Source organism: Scyliorhinus torazame, chromosome 5, assembly GCF_047496885.1.
Source record: "Scyliorhinus torazame isolate Kashiwa2021f chromosome 5, sScyTor2.1, whole genome shotgun sequence".
In the NCBI taxonomy this organism is placed as follows: Eukaryota; Metazoa; Chordata; class Chondrichthyes; order Carcharhiniformes; family Scyliorhinidae; genus Scyliorhinus; species Scyliorhinus torazame.
In genome coordinates, this window is record NC_092711.1 from 114209881 (window position 1) to 114228078 (window position 18198).

Sequence of the window (18198 nt, forward strand, 5' to 3'; positions counted from 1 at the left end):
GTGTACGACTGCTGCAGGGTTAAAGGTCTGGTTAGTGTGTGAGTGACTGCTGCAGGGTTAATGATCTGGGTTAGTGTGTGTGACTGCTGCAGGGTTAACCGACTGGCTTAGTGTGTGTGTGTGTGTGAGAGAGAGAGAGAGAGACTGCTGCAGTAGTGTTTTTAAAGAATCCTGGTTTGAAAGGTTTTGGGAGCCAGAGGTGTAATTAAGGCATCGTAAAATGCTTGGGCTAATGGAGTTTTATTTGGATTAAGGGGGTTCCCTGTGGAGTTAATTAGGTTTCAGCTTGGTAAGATGATGTAATTAATGGGAGGAGCTAAGGGACAAGGCATTTTGCAGAAAAGGAGTTTAGTTGAGTTTTGGTTTGGAAGGTGTGCTGAAACCTTGTGTGAACCTTGTGTTGCCCTATTTTGTATTTTCTTTTTTTTTCAAGTACTAAAAGATCTGTTTGAGCTGCTCGCAGAAAAATAATTTTCACTGTACCTTGGTGCACCTGACAATAAACATATCCATCCACAAGCTGAGAAGCAGCTTCTGAACAAATACAGCCAGAGATTCTGCATGGGTCTGATTGTCAGTAAATTGTCAGCCTGAAGTTCTGTTCCTGCCGTATGATCCTCCCCCAGATTGTCCTTTCTGAGCTCCAGACAGGTGATGTTAACCACGCAGGTGGGAAAGACAAAATGTACAACAGGTTTAAACAAAGCTGATTTATTTGACATTGATCCAGAAATTAAACTCCATTCCAGTTACTGGAATTATTAACATCAGCAGAAACAAACTTCAAAAGTCAGAATGACAGTCCTGGATGTGATTAACAGCAGAATCCAACCCCTGTAATCACCATGAATTCACTGGTGTCTCAGTGGGTGAGATGACCAAGTGAATCTCTTGCCACACACACAGCGGGTGAACAGCCTCTTATTCGTGTGAATGTGTTTGTCTGTCAGCAGATCCGTTTTGCTTTTAAATCTCTGCTCAAACTCAGAACTTTGAAAAGTGTGGACAAGTGGACGTGTGTTGAGGTGGGATGACTGAGCGAATCTCTTCCCACACATGGAATAGATGCACAGTCTCTGCCCAGTATGATTGCGCTGGTGTACACTGAGTCCACATGATCACCTGAATGAGTCCCACTGTGAGATCCTGAATGGTCTCTTGTCAGTGTGAACCCACTGATGGGACATCAGCTCCAGAGAAATGTTAAAACACATTTTAAATAGCTTCCGACAGTATGAACCTGCTGGTGTGTTAACAGGTTGAATGACTCAGTGAGTCCCTCCCCACACATGGAGCAGGTTAGGTGGATTGGCCATGATAAATTGCCCTTAGTGTCCAAAATTGCCCTTAGTGTTGGGTGGGGTTACTGGGTTACGGGGATAGGGGGCAGGTGTTGACCTTGGGTAGGGTGCTCTTTCCAAGAGCCGGTGCAGACTCGATGGGCCGAATGGCCTCCTTCTGCACTGTAAATTCTATGATAATCTATCTATGATAATCTATGACCTCTCCCCGGTGTGAACTCACTGGTGTTGCTGCAGGATAGACAATCGGCTGAACTTCTCCCTGCACTGAGAGCAGATGAATGGAGTGGAACGGGAGTGAATGCGCTGGTGAACCATCAGTGAATGTGGGTTTTACAGCTCCTGTCACAGTCTCAGCATTTAAACCCTCTCTCTGCAGTATGAACTCACTGGTGTGTGTGTGTGGGGGCTGGATGGAGGAAGATGGGAGTTCAGGACTCAGAGAAGGGGGAAATTAAGAGTCAGTGTGCCGGTGGGCTAGTAGGAGGGAGGGAAGCAGCAGAGGCAGCGGATCAGATTGTCACAATTTTAGTTACAAAGAAGCTCCAAGAGCCCCTCACACTTGTTGTTAGTGATGAAGATGGAGGAGACTGGGGAGGGTGAGAGCATTCAAAAGGAACTAATTTGTATTAGAGACAGTAAAAACATTCACCAAACTGCTCAACACAAAGTTGTTTTTTAAAACTTTTATCGATAACATGTCCTACAACTGTGCTGGGGTCTATTAACCTCAGCAGAAACGGATGCCAATAAAAATGATTCGGTCCTGGATGTGATTAACAGCAAATTCCAATCACTTCAGTCATTGGTGAACCCGCTGGTGTTTCAGCAGGTGCGATGACTGAGTGAATCCCATCCCACATTTGGAGCAGGTGAACGGTCTCTCCCCAGTGTGAACTCGCTGATGTCTCAGCAGGGTGGATGAATCAGTAAATCCCTTCCCACACTGGCACAGGTGAATGGCCTCTCCCCAGTGTGAACTCGCTGATGTTTCAATAAGGTGAATGACTGAGTGGATCCTTTCCCACACTCAGAGCAGGTGAACGGTCTCTCCCCGGTGTGACCTCACTGGTGTTTTCGCAGGGTATTTGACCTCACGCAGAGCAGATGAATGGCCTCTCCCCAGTGTGAACACGCTGGTGTTTCAACAAGATGAATGACTGAGTGAATCCTTTCCCACACTCAGAGCAGGTGAACGGTCTCTCCCCGGTGTGACCTCGCTGGTGTTTTCGCAGGGTCTTTGACTGAGCAAATCCCTTCCCACACACAGAGTAGATGAATGGCCTCTCGCCATTATGAATTCGCTGGTGTTTCAGCAGGTCGGATGAATCAGTGAATCCCTTTCCACAATCCGAACAGGTGAATGGCCTCTCCCCTGTGTGAACTCGCTGGTGTTTCAGCAGGATAGACGAGGTAGGGAATCCCTTCCCACACTCGGAGCATGTGAATGGTTTCTCTCCAGTGTGAACCCGTTGGTGTGTCAGCAGGATGGATGAGGTAGTGAATCCTTTCCCACACTCCTGGCAGCTAAACGGTCTCTCCCCAGTGTGAACCCATTGGTGTTTCAATAGGTGGGATGAACAGATGAACCCCTTCCCACACTTGGTGCAGGTGAATGGTCTCTCCCCAGTGTGAACTCGCTGGTGTGTCAGCAAGATGGATGAGGTGGTGAATCCCTTCCCACAGTCGGAGCAGGTGAACGGTCTCTCTCCATTGTGATTGTGTTGATGAGTTTTCAGCTCAGATGGGTATCTGTACATCTTCCCACAGTCCCCACATTTCCATGGTTTCTCCCCAGCATGTTTGCATTTATGTCTCAAGAGGCCAGATGATCGGCTGAATCCTCGTCCACACACAGAACACGTGGACGGTTTCTCTCCATTGCTTTCTCCTTCCATGTTCAAGATTAAATGATATTCAGATTACAATAATTTAGGCAATCGCGTCAGATCCTGATGTGATGTTTGGTTTGAGTTTCCTGCCTTCATCTCCTGCTTTTCCAACATCCTGTGAACACAATGTCGAAGGTTAAAAATTCAACAGAGACAAAAAAAATTTTGGTTTGAGTTAGCGGTGTTACACCCTATAAAAGGAGTTCCAAAATCCATTGCTGTCAGTCCAGGATAGCAATTCAGAACATTTACATATATATTTCATAGAAACCCTACAGTGCAGGAGGCCATTCAGCCCAGAGTCTGTATTGACCCTCCGAAAGAACACCCGACAGGACCCACTCCCTCACGCTATTCCCATAACACCACTGGACCTTCAGACATGAAGGGGCAACTGAGGGATGCCAATCCACCGAACCTGCACACCTTTGGACTGTGGGACTAAACCAGAGCACCAGGAGGCAAGCCTGACACACAGACAATGGGAGAAGGTGCAAACTCCCCGCAGTCACCCAAAGTCGGAATCAAACCCGTGTTCCCAGTGTTGTGAGACTGCGGTGCTAACCACTGTGCCACCGCACAGGGACAGTGATGACCCTGCACATGTCCTGCCCCCCGAGGAAGATGACTGTCATTAACCCAAGTCCATCAATTTTTCCTTTGTTATTTTATGGGATGTGGGTTTCATTGGATTTGTTTCTGACCCCTTATTACCCTTGTCAGAGGGCTGTTGAGAGTCTGAATCTCATGTAGGCCAGACTAGGGAAGGACAGCAGGTTCCCATCAGTTTACAATTGATGATAGCTGTAATGGTCATTCCTACTGAAAGTGGATTTATGTTCCAGATTCCTCCCCCTTTATTAATTTAATTTAAACTTCCCCAACTCCAGGGTGGGATTTGAGCCCCAGGCCATTGGCCTGGGTCTCTGATCCACTGGAATTACCCCCATCTCCCCAGTTACAGAGGTTCTGCAATTACCACCGGGGTCGGTGCAAATTGGGGACGGGGAGCTTCTTGTTCTGGGTTCGAGGCCTCCTCCACTGGGTGTTTCTGAAGCCTGTGCATCCACTCCGCCGCGTCCCTGCAGCTCCAGCACCCAAACTGCGCATGATCAGGCTGAACACGCACGGCGCATGCTCTATTCACCAACATCCGCTGCGCATGTGCACACATCTGCTATTGATGATAGGGCATATTCTCTTTCGCCAGGAATGCTGGGTACCACCCCCGCCATTGAAAGGTGATATTGTTTGACGAAAATTGTATTTCATGTCTGATTATGATCGCAGCTATAGGGTTAACATGTAAAATGATTAAACTAATTGATGCATCAACCAATTTCTCAGGAAGCATAGTCCTGTCCTCAGTGTAATTAACTGCAGAATAAACCCCAATAGTTCGATATGTACTCACTGGCGCCTCAGCAGGTGGGGTGAACAAGTGAATTTCCCCCATACACCGAATATTTAAACTCTGTCTTGCCAATAAGAATTCAGCAATTGTGGATCAGAGCCTTTCGAACCTTTAAAGCTGGAGTGTTAATGAGTAGGGAAACCGAGTAAATCCCTCTCATACACATTATGTATCTGAGTGGTCTCTCTCCAGTGTGACTGTGTAGCCAAGTCAGTAAATGGCATGACCGAGTGAACTCTTTTCCACTTTCAACTGGTGAACAATCTTTTTACAGTGAGATTTACACATGAGTTTCCAGCCCAGAGAGGGATTTCAAATCCCAAAATACACTTTCCAGATGACGCGGGACATACTTGTACTTCTTGCAATTTAGTTATGTTCACTTGCTGCTCACTATGTGATCTCCACACAGTTTAGGACAGTGGAATTACGGCCAGGATAATATCAGACATGATTGAATGGCGGAGCAGATTCGATTGGCCAAATGGCCTAATTCTGCTCCTATATCTTATGAACTTATCGACACAACCAGACCTCACTTCCCTTGGAACAACATGAAGTGTCTACTGCTTTCCAGATCCCTTCCTTTCAACTCACTTTTCAATTCGACTGCTTTGCATTATTCTGAAACTAAATTCAGATTTTGTGATTGCTTTGTGGAACATCACCATTCAGTCCATGAATGTGATTCTGAGCATTCATTTGAATTCTCTGCTCCACTCCTAGTCTGACCTCTGTACCCTGGATGTCCTGCACTGTTCCAATGAAGCTGAATGGTAGGTCAGAGAACTCATCTGTTGATCAGGCACATTCATTTCAACAATTTCAGATCGTAACCATCATTCAATCTTTCAGACATTAGATGTTGATAGTGGTTCGTCTGGTATAATTTTAAATTCGGACCTGTCTTTTGGTTCTTTTCTTGGTCTATTAGTTTTTTTACTTCTCTCATTATTACAATATTGCCCGGTACCATCATCCTCTTTGTCATTTAATCACTCCATTTATCAATCCCATCATAAGATCATTTGTTCTTTCCTCCCCAGCCCCTCTCTTTTTCCTGACTCTCTGCTGGCACTGTTTAAATCTAAGTATTTTTTCCTTCTTTCTGTCTGTTAATCTAAGTTAGCAATTATATGGAATGGTGAAATGTATCTGCTGCTTTTAATGTCTACCCCATTCTGTCTCTCTTTGTTTCTATATTTGGCTCAGTCTCCTTCACTCTTACATTCTCCCTATCTGTGTCTCTAGTGCTTTTCCCCTTTCTGCTCTTTCTTCTCTCTATTCGCTCAATGCCAGTGAGGAGCTAAGTTTCACTGGATTGATTCCTGAGATCAGGCAGTTGTCCTTGGAGGAGAGGTTCTGTGGGATGAGTCTGTTCTCTCTGGAGTTGAGAATAATGCAAAGCAGTCGAATTGAAAAGTGAGTTGAAAGGAAGGGATCTGGAAAGCAGCAGACACTTCATGTTGTTCCAAGGGAAGTGTTTTTTTTAAAAAAAAATTTTAAAATTCTCCTCCATTTTCACATTTTCTCCCACATTTACATCCATCAACAATAAACAATAATGGACTTCCGGGTGCAGCGATGACCAGCTGAGGCGCACGTTTCGGCAGCTCCCGGTGAAACGGACTGTTGGGCTCTTGATAGGAGCCCCAACGGCAATTTTGACGGCTAAAAACACTGTGCGCTAAACCAGAAGGGAATCCCCCCTGGATACGAATGGAAAAAGGAGGAGAAAGTGGCCGGATTGCAGTGGATCCTTTAGAACAGCGGCAAGGAAGGCAAGCAAAAACCAAGATGGCGTCGGAAGGTGGCAGTTTAACATGGGGCCCTGAACAACAAGAGTTCTTGAAATGCTGTGTGGAAGAGCTCAAAAAGGAAATGAAGAAAGAGCTGTTTGCCCCGATACTACAGGCGATCGAAGGGCTAAAGGAGGAACAAAAGACCCAGGAGCGGGAGCTTCGGGTCGTGAAGGCAAAGGCAGCCGAGAATGAGGACGACATACAGGGCCTGGTGGTGAAGACGGAGACGCAGGAGGCACATCAGAAACGATGTGTGGAAAGGTTGGAGGCACTGGAGAACAACGCAAGGAGGAACAACCTGAGGATTCTTGGTCTTCCTGAAGGTGTGGAGGGAGCGGACGTCGGGGCATATGTGAGCACGATGCTGCACTCGTTAATGGGAGCGGAGGCCCCGGCGGGTCCGTTGGAGGTGGAGGGAGCATACCGAGTGATGGCGTGAGGACCGAGAGCAGGAGAAATTCCCAGAGCCATAGTAGTGAGATTCCTCCGTTTTAAGGATAGAGAAATGGTCCTTAGGTGGGCAAAGAAAACTCGGAGCAGTAAATGGGAGAACGCGGTGATCCGCGTTTATCAAGACTGGAGTGCAGAGGTGGCGAGAAGGAGGGCGAGCTTTAATCGGGCCAAAGCGGTGCTTCATAAAAAGAAGATAACATTTGGAATGCTGCAACCGGCAAGACTGTGGGTCACATATCGAGGGAGGCACCACTACTTTGAGACGGCGGATGAAGCGTGGACTTTTATTGTGGAAGAAAAACTGGAATGAGCGGGTTATTAAAAAGAACGTTTGAACAGCGTGGTGGGGCGAATGTGGGGGGCAAATAGGGGGGCTAAAAAGGGGGGAAAGAGGAGTTTTATGTACTAATCCTGCGATGTGGTAACTTTTCTCTCTCCCACAGGTGGTGATGGGGGAGGAGGGGAGGTGGAGGAGATGGGGTGTTGGCCATTGGGGGCGGGGCCAAGGGAGAAGCGCGGGCTTGGTTCCCGCGCTATGATAATCATGGCGGGAATAGAGAAGCAGGAAGGAGGGGGCGTCGCACGGTGCGAGCCGAGGTCACGGGGGGAAGCCGAGGTCGGCCAGAGTTTGCTGACTTCTGGGAGCAACATGGGGGGAGTAATTACGCTAGCGGGGGATCTAGCGGGGGGGGGGGTGGGAGGGGGGAATTACTGGGTTGCTGCTGCTGGGGAGAGGGGGGAGCTGGTATGGGAGGGGATGGGCGGGGGGGGGCACCGCCTGGGGGAGATACAACTGCGTGGGAACCGGGTGAGGAGCTGGAAAAAGGTGATGGCTAATCGACAAGGGGGGGTAGGACGCCCCCCAACCCGGCTGATCACGTGGAACGTGAGAGGGCTGAACGGGCCGATAAAGAGGGCACGGGTACTCGCACACCGTAAGAAACTTAAGGCAGATGTGGTTATGTTACAGGAAACGCACCTGAAACTGATAGACCAGGTTAGGCTACGCAAAGGATGGGTGGGGCAGGTGTTCCATTCGGGGCGAGATGCGAAAAACAGGGGGGTGGCTATATTAGTGGGGAAGCGGGTAATGTTCGAGGCAACGACTATAGTGGCGGATAACGGGGGCAGATACGTGATGGTGAGTGGCAAACTACAGGGGGAGACGGTGGTTTTGGTAAACGTATATGCCCCGAACTGGGATGATGCCAATTTTATGAGGCGGATGCTAGGACGCATTCTGGACCTAGAGATGGGAAAGTTGATAATGGGGGGAGATTTTAATACGGTGTTGGAACCAGGGCTGGATAGGTCGAAGTCCAGGACTGGAAGGAGGCCGGCAGCAGCCAAGGTACTTAAAGAATTTATGGAGCAGATGGGAGGTGTAGACCCGTGGAGATTTAGCAGACCTAGGAGTAAGGAGTTCTCGTTTTTCTCCTATGTCCATAAAGTCTACTCGCGAACAGACTTTTTTGTGCTGGGAAGGGCGTTGATCCCGAAGGTGAGGGGAACGGAGTATACGGCTATAGCCATTTCGGATCACGCTCCACACTGGGTAGACTTGGAGATAGGGGAGGAAACAGGAGGGCGCCCACCCTGGAGAATGGACATGGGACTAATGGCAGATGAGGGGGTGTGCCTAAGGGTGAGGGGGTGCATTGAAAAGTACTTGGAACTCAATGATAATGGGGAGGTCCAGGTGGGAGTGGTCTGGGAGGCGTTGAAGGCGGTGGTTAGAGGGGAGCTGATATCAATAAGGGCACATAAAGGGAAGCAGGAGTGTAAGGAACGGGAGCGGTTGCTGCAAGAACTTTTGAGGGTGGACAGACAATATGCGGAAGCACTGGAGGAGGGACTGTACAGGGAAAGGCAAAGGCTACATGTAGAATTTGACTTGCTGACTACGGGCACTGCAGAGGCACAATGGAGGAAGGCACAGGGTGTACAGTACAAATATGGGGAGAAGGCGAGCAGGTTGCTGGCACACCAATTGAGGAAAAGGGGAGCAGCGAGGGAAATAGGGGGAGTGAGGGATGAGGAAGGAGAGATGGAGCGGGGAGCGGAGAGAGTGAATGGAGTGTTCAAGACATTTTATAAAAAATTATATGAAGCTCAACCCCCGGATGGGAGGGAGAGAATGATGGGCTTCTTGGATCGGCTGGAATTTCCCAAGGTGGAAGAGCAGGAAAGGGTGGGACTGGGAGCACAGATCGAGGTAGAAGAAGTGGTGAAAGGAATTAGGAGCATGCAGGCGGGAAAGGCCCCGGGACTGGATGGATTCCCAGTCGAATTCTATAGAAAATATGTGGACTTGCTTGCCCCGGTATTGACGAGGTCCTTTAATGAGGCAAAGGAAAGGGGACAACTGCCCCCGACTATGTCTGAAGCAACGATATCGCTTCTCTTAAAGAAGGAAAAGGACCCGCTACAATGCGGGTCCTATAGACCTATTTCCCTCCTAAATGTAGATGCCAAGACCCTGGCCAAGGTAATGGCAATGAGAATAGAGGAATGTGTCCCGGGGGTGGTCCACGAGGACCAAACTGGGTTTGTGAAGGGGAGACAGCTGAACACGAATATACGGAGGCTGTTAGGGGTAATGATGATGGCCCCACCAGAGGGGGAAACTGAGATAGTAGTGGCGATGGATGCCGAGAAAGCATTTGATAGAGTGGAGTGGGATTATTTGTGGGAGGTGTTGAGGAGATTTGGTTTTGGAGAGGGGTATGTTAGATGGGTGCAGCTGTTGTATAGGGCCCCAATGGCGAGCGTGGTCACGAATGGACGGGGATCTGCATATTTTCGGCTCCATAGAGGGACAAGGCAGGGATGCCCTCTGTCCCCATTATTGTTTGCACTGGCGATTGAGCCCCTGGCAATAGCGTTGAGGGGTTCCAAGAAGTGGAGGGGAGTACATAGAGGAGGAGAAGAACACCGGGTATCTTTGTATGCGGACGATTTGCTACTATACGTGGCAGACCCGGCGGAGGGGATGCCAGAAATAATGCGGATACTTGGGGAGTTTGGGGATTTTTCAGGGTATAAATTGAACATGGGGAAAAGTGAGTTGTTTGTGGTGCATCCAGGGGAGCAGAGTAGAGAAATAGAGGACCTACCGTTGAGGAAGGTAACAAGGGACTTTCGTTACCTGGGGATCCAGATAGCCAAGAATTGGGGCACATTGCATAGATTAAATTTAACGCGGTTGGTGGAACAAATGGAGGAGGATTTCAAGAGATGGGATATGGTATCCCTGTCACTGGCAGGGAGGGTGCAGGCGGTTAAGATGGTGGTCCTCCCGAGATTCCTCTTTGTGTTTCAGTGCCTCCCGGTAGTGATCACAAAGGCTTTTTTTAAAAGGATTGAAAAGAGCATCATGGGTTTTGTGTGGGCCGGGAAGACCCCGAGAGTGAGGAAGGGATTCTTACAGCGTAGCAGGGATAGGGGGGGGGGCTGGCACTACCGAGCCTCAGTGAGTATTATTGGGCCGCTAATATTTCAATGGTGAGTAAGTGGATGGGAGAGGAGGAGGGAGCGGCGTGGAAGAGATTAGAGAGGGCGTCCTGTAGGGGGACTAGCCTACAGGCTATGGTGACAGCCCCATTGCCGTTCTCACCGAGGAACTACACCACAAGCCCGGTGGTGGTGGCTACACTGAAGATTTGGGGACAGTGGAGACGGCATAGGGGAAAGACTGGAGCCTTGGGGGGGTCCCCGATAAGAAACAACCATAGGTTTGCCCCGGGGGGAATGGATGGGGGATATGGAATGTGGCAAAGAGCAGGAATAACGCAACTGAAAGATCTGTTTGTGGATGGGAAGTTTGCGAGTCTGGGAGCGCTGACCGAGAAATATGGGTTGCCCCAAGGGAATGCATTCAGGTATATGCAACTGAGGGCTTTTGTGAGGCAACAGGTGAGGGAATTCCCGCAGCTCCCGACACAAGAGGTGCAGGACAGAGTGATCTCAAAGACATGGGTGGGGGATGGTAAGGTGTCAGATATATATAGTGAAATGAGGGACGAAGGGGAGACTATGGTAGATGAACTAAAAGGGAAATGGGAAGAAGAGCTGGGGGAGGAGATCGAGGAGGGGCTGTGGGCAGATGCCCTGAGCAGGGTAAACTCGTCGTCCTCGTGTGCCAGGCTAAGCCTGATTCAGTTTAAGGTATTACACAGGGCGCATATGACTGGAGCACGGCTCAGTAAATTTTTTGGGGTGGAGGATAGGTGTGCGAGGTGCTCGAGAAGCCCAGCGAATCATACCCATATGTTTTGGTCATGCCCGACACTACAGGGGTTTTGGATGGGGGTGACAAAGGTGCTTTCAAAAGTAGTAGGGGTCCGGGTCGAACCAAGCTGGGGGTTGGCTATATTTGGGGTTGCACAAGAGCCGGGAGTGCAGGAGGCGAGAGAGGCCGATGTTTTGGCCTTTGCGTCCCTAGTAGCCCGGCGCAGGATATTGCTAATGTGGAAAGAAGCCAAGCACCCGGGGGTGGAGACCTGGATAAATGACATGGCGGGGTTTATAAAGCTAGAGCGGATTAAGTTCGTCCTAAGGGGGTCGGCTCAAGGGTTCACCAGGCGGTGGCAACCGTTCGTCGAATACCTCGCAGAAAGATAGATGGAATGGAAAAAAAAAGGCAGCAGCAGCAGCCCAGGATCGGGCGGGGGGGGGGGGGGCGGGAGGAACCAGAAGGACTCTCAGGGTTGTTAATATATTCTGTATAATATGTATAGGTCGTTGCTACAGATAATTATATATTGGACTGTTAAATTATATTTTTGGAGAGTGTTACTTGTGATAAGGCAGTTGCCAATTAGGGTTAGTTTTCATTTTTGTTATTTATTATTGATTCATTCATTTTTTGTTTATAAAATAGGTCATTGTTATTTGTGTTGTTATAATATTGTGTAAAGGATGCACAATGTACTGTGTTGGTTGACCAAAAATTTTCAATAAAATATTTACAAAAAAAAAACAATAAACAATAATCAGCGAGATATGTCAGTCCCCATAATAACAATGATCCCATCTACCCACCAACCCCCAAACCTCAACCCGCATGTTTACAAAAACAAATGACAAAAATAAATCAGGGATTACCTGTAGCCACCCTTAATCTTACACAGCTCTCCCCCCCCTCCCACCCCAGGTCTCCAGCTCCTCCCGTCCACTGCCTCTTGTAAAACTCCTCCCCCTACCCTCGGTTTCTTCCCCCCCAACTTTCCACCCCGGCTAGACCACTCGGACCCTGTTCTGCCAGGCTCCGATGGCCGCAGCCCCTCCCCCCACCTCACTCCCGTTCACTGGCCGGCACAAACCGGCCAGTGTGGAGGCCCCCGCCCGGGTCCCTTTCCCACTTGCCCGGCCCCAGGAAAGCCCAAAGATCCCCTTTTAGCACACAAACCCCGCCTATCCACCTACACCCCAAAGAACTCTCATTTTGAGTGAAAGTCCCGTCCCTTCCCTTGTCCAAATATATACCACCTTGGCTCCTTTAATCTCTACACCCGCGCGCAGTGATACAAAAAAGAAGAAAATACAGTCATGAGGTTACATCGGCACATGGCCATCCCTCAATTTGTCAGTTCTGCCACAGTCCTTCTGCTTTTGCAAACTCCTCCGCTGCTTCCGCCGTTCCAAAATAAAAGTCCCTGAGCTTGTAAGTCACCCTCAGCTTCGCTGGATATACAATGCCGCACCGCACCTTGCTAATGTACAGTCCCTGTTCACCCGGTTGAAGACAGCCCGCCTCCTTGCCAGCTCCACCGTAAAGTCCTGGTATACACGTATACCAGCTCCAGCCCACTGCACCACCCGCTTCTGCTTGGCCCAGCTCAGGACCTTCTCCTTCACCCTTTACCTACGGAAGCACAGAGTCACTGCCCTTGGCGGCTCACTCGCCTTTGGTACAGGCCTCCACGACCGATGAGCCTGATCCAGTTCATATCGGGAGGGGTCCTCCCCCTCCCGCAGTAGTTTTGCCAGCATTGCGGCAAAATACTCAGTCGGCTTCGGTCCTTCAACTCCTTCGGGCAGCCCCACAATCCTCAAGTTCTGTCACCTGGATCTATTTTCCAGGTCTTCCATTTTTCCTCGCAGATCCTTGTTAGTATCCATCACCTTCCACATCTCTTTCCCCATCGAGGCAAGTTGATCACCGTGCTGCAAAAACGTCTCCTTCACTTCCTTCAGCACCTCCCCTTGCTCTCGCACCTCCGCCACTGCGCTCGCCACCTCCATCCTCACCGGGGAAACCGCCTCCTCCACCAGCACACACAAGACCTCCCTCATCTCCTTCCTCACCGTCTCCATGCATTTCGCAATCTGCGCCAACTGCTTTTCAAATTCCGCAGCCATCACCTTGGTTATTTCTTCAGCCGTAAGCAGTGCGGCCTTCCCTGGTGCTCCAGCCTCCATTTTTCCTGGTGACCCCGCGGTGACCTTTCCACTCCCCGACGGACCTCCAGCTGTTTTTTTTTCGGCCGTTTTTTTGCTCACCCTCGACATTTTGCGCTGGGTTTTTTTTCCCTCCTGTGTCTTCTCGGTGCCTCCTCCGTGCCTTCTCCCTTCTTCTGCCGCCTCCGCGGAACCTGGGACCGGACTTAAAGCCCCGAAATTGCCGTTCCCGAGCGGGGGCTCTCCATTGTGCGGCTGCCTCCCGCCCGCCGTCACCAGAAGTCCTCCAAGGGAAGTGTTGTTAAGTTCATAAGATATAGGAGCAGAATTAGGCCATTTGGCCAATCGAATCTGCTCCGCCATTCAATCATGTCTAATCTTATCCTGGCCGTAATTCCACCATCCTTCCCATTCTCCATAACCCTTCAACCCATTACCAATTAAAAATCTGTCTAACTCCTCTTGAAATTTACTCACTGTCCCAGCATCCACCGCACTCTGGGGCAGTGAAGTCCACAGATTCAGCCCTTTGGGAGAAATAGTTTCTCCTGAACTTTGCTACCTTCACTCAGTCATCCAGCCTGTTAAGACACCAACAAAGTCACACTAAGGAGAAGGTTCACAAAGGGCCGAGATCAACATCGACGCTGTGGGAAGGGATTCACTCAGTCATGGTATGAGCTGATACATCAGCAAGTTGTCAAGTGCCTGCAGGGATTGGATTTTGTTGTTTGTGCTGCTGTTAATCAAATCCAGGATTGATGGTCTGACAATATCTGCTGATGTTAACAAGCCCTATAACTGGCTACAGTTAAATACTTTCAGATGTCACTGATTTTCAGAGCTACAACGACCCATTTTAAAAGCACCATCTGTGATATTCTCCTTTAGTCACCAACTCTCTTTTTTAGGTTCATGAGTTTTATTTGTTGATGCTTTAAATCGGGTGGAGTATTGATCCCTCAACAAGTTTACAGATGTTACATTGCACACCATGAACGCCATCCTACTGCATTGGTTTAAAATAAAGATGATTTTACCAGTGACTTTGGTATCTTTTATAATTACACTTTGCAAAAGATTTTACAACTGCATAAATATAAAATCTTCCATGAAAATGGTTTAAAACATTTCTAGACACCACCATGTGATGGTTCCAGCAAACAACTTTAATAACTAATCACAATAGCTTGATAGCCAGACCCAGATCTCAACACGGATTGAAGATTAAACAGACCTAAAAGGAAGCGTAATAAAACCCATCACCCTACACTTAACATTGCCCCCCAAAAATGCAACTTTTCCTCCCTCCCCGACACAAACTTCAGAGTTCAGTATATTCATACGCATGGGCATAACAGAAACAAAATCAAATACCATGGCAATTTTCAGAGTATTTACAACTGGGAAAGCAAAGTGTGCTTAAAAACGGCAACATAATTTGAAGGACCTGTGAATGCTCTACAGTAATGTACACTCAAACTCACACAAGGCACAAGGCAGCAATACCCAAGAACACAAACACTGCTACACATTAGTGGAATTATAATTTACAGTAATGGGCATACCCATAGCTCAAGTATTATCATTTACAGTGGAATAAATATGTACTACTATTACTTTTATGATTCGTACCTAGGTAAATGCAGAAAGCTAGTGTAAAGCATATAGATTAAGTGTAAGTCCCATATATACGACAGTTTGTTCTAGACTAATTTGAAATAAAGGGGCAAATTGTATTATGCAGTTATCAGCTCGTGATCTCAAATTTTACTTCAAAACGTCCCGGAAATGAAAATCGTTTTTGTCACAAGTAGACTTCAAATGAAGTTACAGTGAAAAGCCCCTAGTCGCCACATTCCGGCGCCTGTTCGGGGAGGCTGGCACGGGAATTGAACCATGCTGCTGGCCTGCTTTCAAAGCCAGCGATTTAGCCCTGTGCTAAACCAGCCCCAAAGCGGTCCTTGTCACTATAGTTAATATTTTCACCATACACTTTGCACTCAATGCGCACTTCCGTATTCTGTTTGACGTTTATAAACTGAATAGCAACAAAGAACTGAAGGTATTTTTCCTGCAGACGCTTGCCATGTATGGGTAGTACTGCAAAGGAAAGCCACTGAATCCTCCAAGTCCAAAGATGTGCAGGTTAGGTGGATTGGCCATGATAAATTGCCCGTAGTGTTGGGTGGGCTTACTGGGTTATGGGGATAGGGTGGAGGTGTGAACCTTGGGTAGGGTGCTCTTTCCAAGAGCTGGTGCAGACTCGATGGGCCGAATGGCCTCCTTCTGCACTGTAAATTCTATGAAAACTATTTCACAGGTCCAACTTTATCTCAGTCTTCTTTCTTTGCTGCACAATGAATGGGAATAATAAACGGATTATAATTGATTTGCCACTCTTCTGCAAGTTCGGTGGAATTCTTTGGAGGCCCGGGATAAAAGTTAAGAATCCTGTTGAGCTTCGGAACAATGCGGGGTTTTCAGCATAACCGTAATTAGGATCATTTAATCCAGAGCAAGTCTTAAACCACGTCCTGTAAAATCTGCACGCTCTCTTCTGTCCTGAATCATCCAGTGGGCCTGCATGAATGTAGGCTGGAGGAATCTCTTCACAGTTCTCAAAAGGAGTGTCGCCACCCTGACTGGAGTCATTGTAAAGATCCAAGAACGTGTCCAAACTTTTCGCAAAACTTTCGTAGGAGTTTGGGTCTGACATACTAAAGGAACTTTCTGTTTTGAACAAATACAGCGTTTGTGATAGTCCTGGGGGTGCAACTCTGTCTTGGTGTTTGGGTTCAAATGGACTAATCGTGAGCAGCAGCGCTTGAATGGTTCCAATGAAGATCCCAGAGAGGCAGCCATAAAAGATCAAGAAGAACCAGAATATCTTGAGCCAACGACTGCCGGTCCTGCCTAAAAAGTGCTTTTTTATTTCGGAATCCCAGAGGAATTTCTTCCAGTCTCCACCTGCCTCCTTGCCCTTGGCCCGGGCCCGGGCCATGCTGTCTCGAGGAGGCTGCGCGGGGGATTGTGGGAGAGTTTGAGGAAAGCTTGGCCTCGCTGTTGAGCTGATGCTGGCCGGCGGCGCGCGCACTCCCTCGCGCGGCGGCCGTTGCTTTTCAAACAAGAAAGGGGCGGGGACGGGGACGGGGGTGCGGAGGAAGGGAGGGGGAGGGGGAGGGGCGCGGGCTTGGGTGGGGGGGGGGGGGGGCGCGGGGGGGAGAGGGAAGTGGAGTTGAGAAGCTCCAGGTGTCAGGAGTCCCGCGGAAGGTGAAGCTTCATTCAGGAACTCTGAACAGGAACAAGACAATTCTGAACTTTTACTTCAATCCTAAATTGATGTTTGATCCAAAATCTACAATTCAGAGTTTGAAAGGTTCCACTGATTAACCTCTCCAATTAGAAAGTGCTGATTAATCCTTGCTGACAATTGCTACTCACACATTCCTCACAGTAACATGTCCATTGTGAAATTACATTATCAAGGAGCATTAAACTAAACTGTGAAATATTTCACAGGCACATCAATAAAAACTTCATCAATCAATATTGATATTGATGAAACTTGGAAGTCACTGAGTTCAATCATTTCTGACACAGCAGCAGCAGCCAGGGTTAGGGGGATAGAGCGGGGGAGTGGGCCGAGGTTGAGTGCTCTTTCACAGGGTCACTGCAGACTCGATGGGCCAAATGGCCTCTTTCTGCATTGGAAAGATCCTACAGGATTCTACGATAAAGATGGAGCGCACAACACAGACTGGTTTGAGAGCCACTCAGCAGAGATTAACCTGTCATTGAAGCAAAAATGGGTCTGACCATCACCAAAGTCGTTCCCCTGAAATCCCAGATGGTGACATCCTGACGGATGTGAACAGATGTCCCGCGAGGTTGAACATGACTGTCAGCTGTAGACATATCCCAGTCTCTTTCTGACGCTCCTGCAGCTTCCAGTTATGGTGAAGTTGGACAAGGCCATTGATTGCTCAACAAGTAGAAAGGTGCCCGGCAAGGATGGAATTCCAGCTGAACTGCTCAAACACAAAGTCCCATCGACTGTCACACCTTCACGACCTCCTTCCCGGTTGGGAGGCTGGAATCATTCCATGTGCATGATGCTAAAATCATCACAAATTATAAAAACAGCAGTGACAGAGGAAATTGCAGCAACTACAGGGATGTCTCACTCCTTAGCATCACCAGGAAGACCTTCACTAGGGTCATGTTTAAAAGATTCATCTACCTGCAGCATGAGTGTATCCAGAAGCACAGTGCGGTTTCTGTGCTGACAGATCTACAGTGAACATGATCTCTCCACACACCAGTTGATAATGAGGCTCCTTCATTAAATGTTTTCAAGATAAAGGTAGATAGTTTTTTGAGGAATAAAGGGTTATGGTGTTTGGATGGGAAAGTGGAACTGAGTCCACAAAAGATCAGCCATGATCTCATTGAATGGCGGAGCAGGCTCGAAGGGCCAAATGGCCTACTCCTGCTCCTAGTTCTTATGTTCCTTTATAGTCTGTGTTGTTCTAAATGATGACATTATTAACCTTCTCCCTAACTTGTCCTGACCCTTCTGCTCGTTCACCAACTGAAATCAGGGACTCCTTGTTCTCATGGTGACATTCCCTGTCTGCCGAATTATTCCTTTAAATCAGCATTATTTCATCATGTTGCCACATTTCAGTAACAAATGTTGAAATGTTTGCTCCACACCCACAGGGTTAAAGCCACAAACAGAAAGGTCCAGTTTTCTCCTGGAGTTTGAGACAAATCAGCTTTCGAAATGATGCAGAGTTTCAGCCAATAAGGGAGTTCTGGGCTCAGCCCCGTCCCTCATTCACTCTCATTGGTTGGAGGACCAGCTGCTCCTGCTTGGTTCTCCAGTCTCGCCCCCCTCTTCCCATTGGTCCTGAGCTGCCGTCAATCAC

General features: G+C 48.3%; 1 protein-coding gene across 1 annotated transcript; it reads right to left on the reverse strand.

Moving 5' to 3' along the window:
• Nucleotides 1-14307: 14307 nt before the first annotated feature.
• Nucleotides 14308-16297, reverse strand: LOC140422681 (sodium/potassium-transporting ATPase subunit beta-1-like). The gene has a single exon (XM_072507651.1). It carries the CDS (start codon nt 16266-16268, stop codon nt 15582-15584), a length of 687 nt encoding a protein of 228 aa, XP_072363752.1. The 5' UTR covers nt 16269-16297; the 3' UTR covers nt 14308-15581.
• Nucleotides 16298-18198: the final 1901 nt, after the last annotated feature.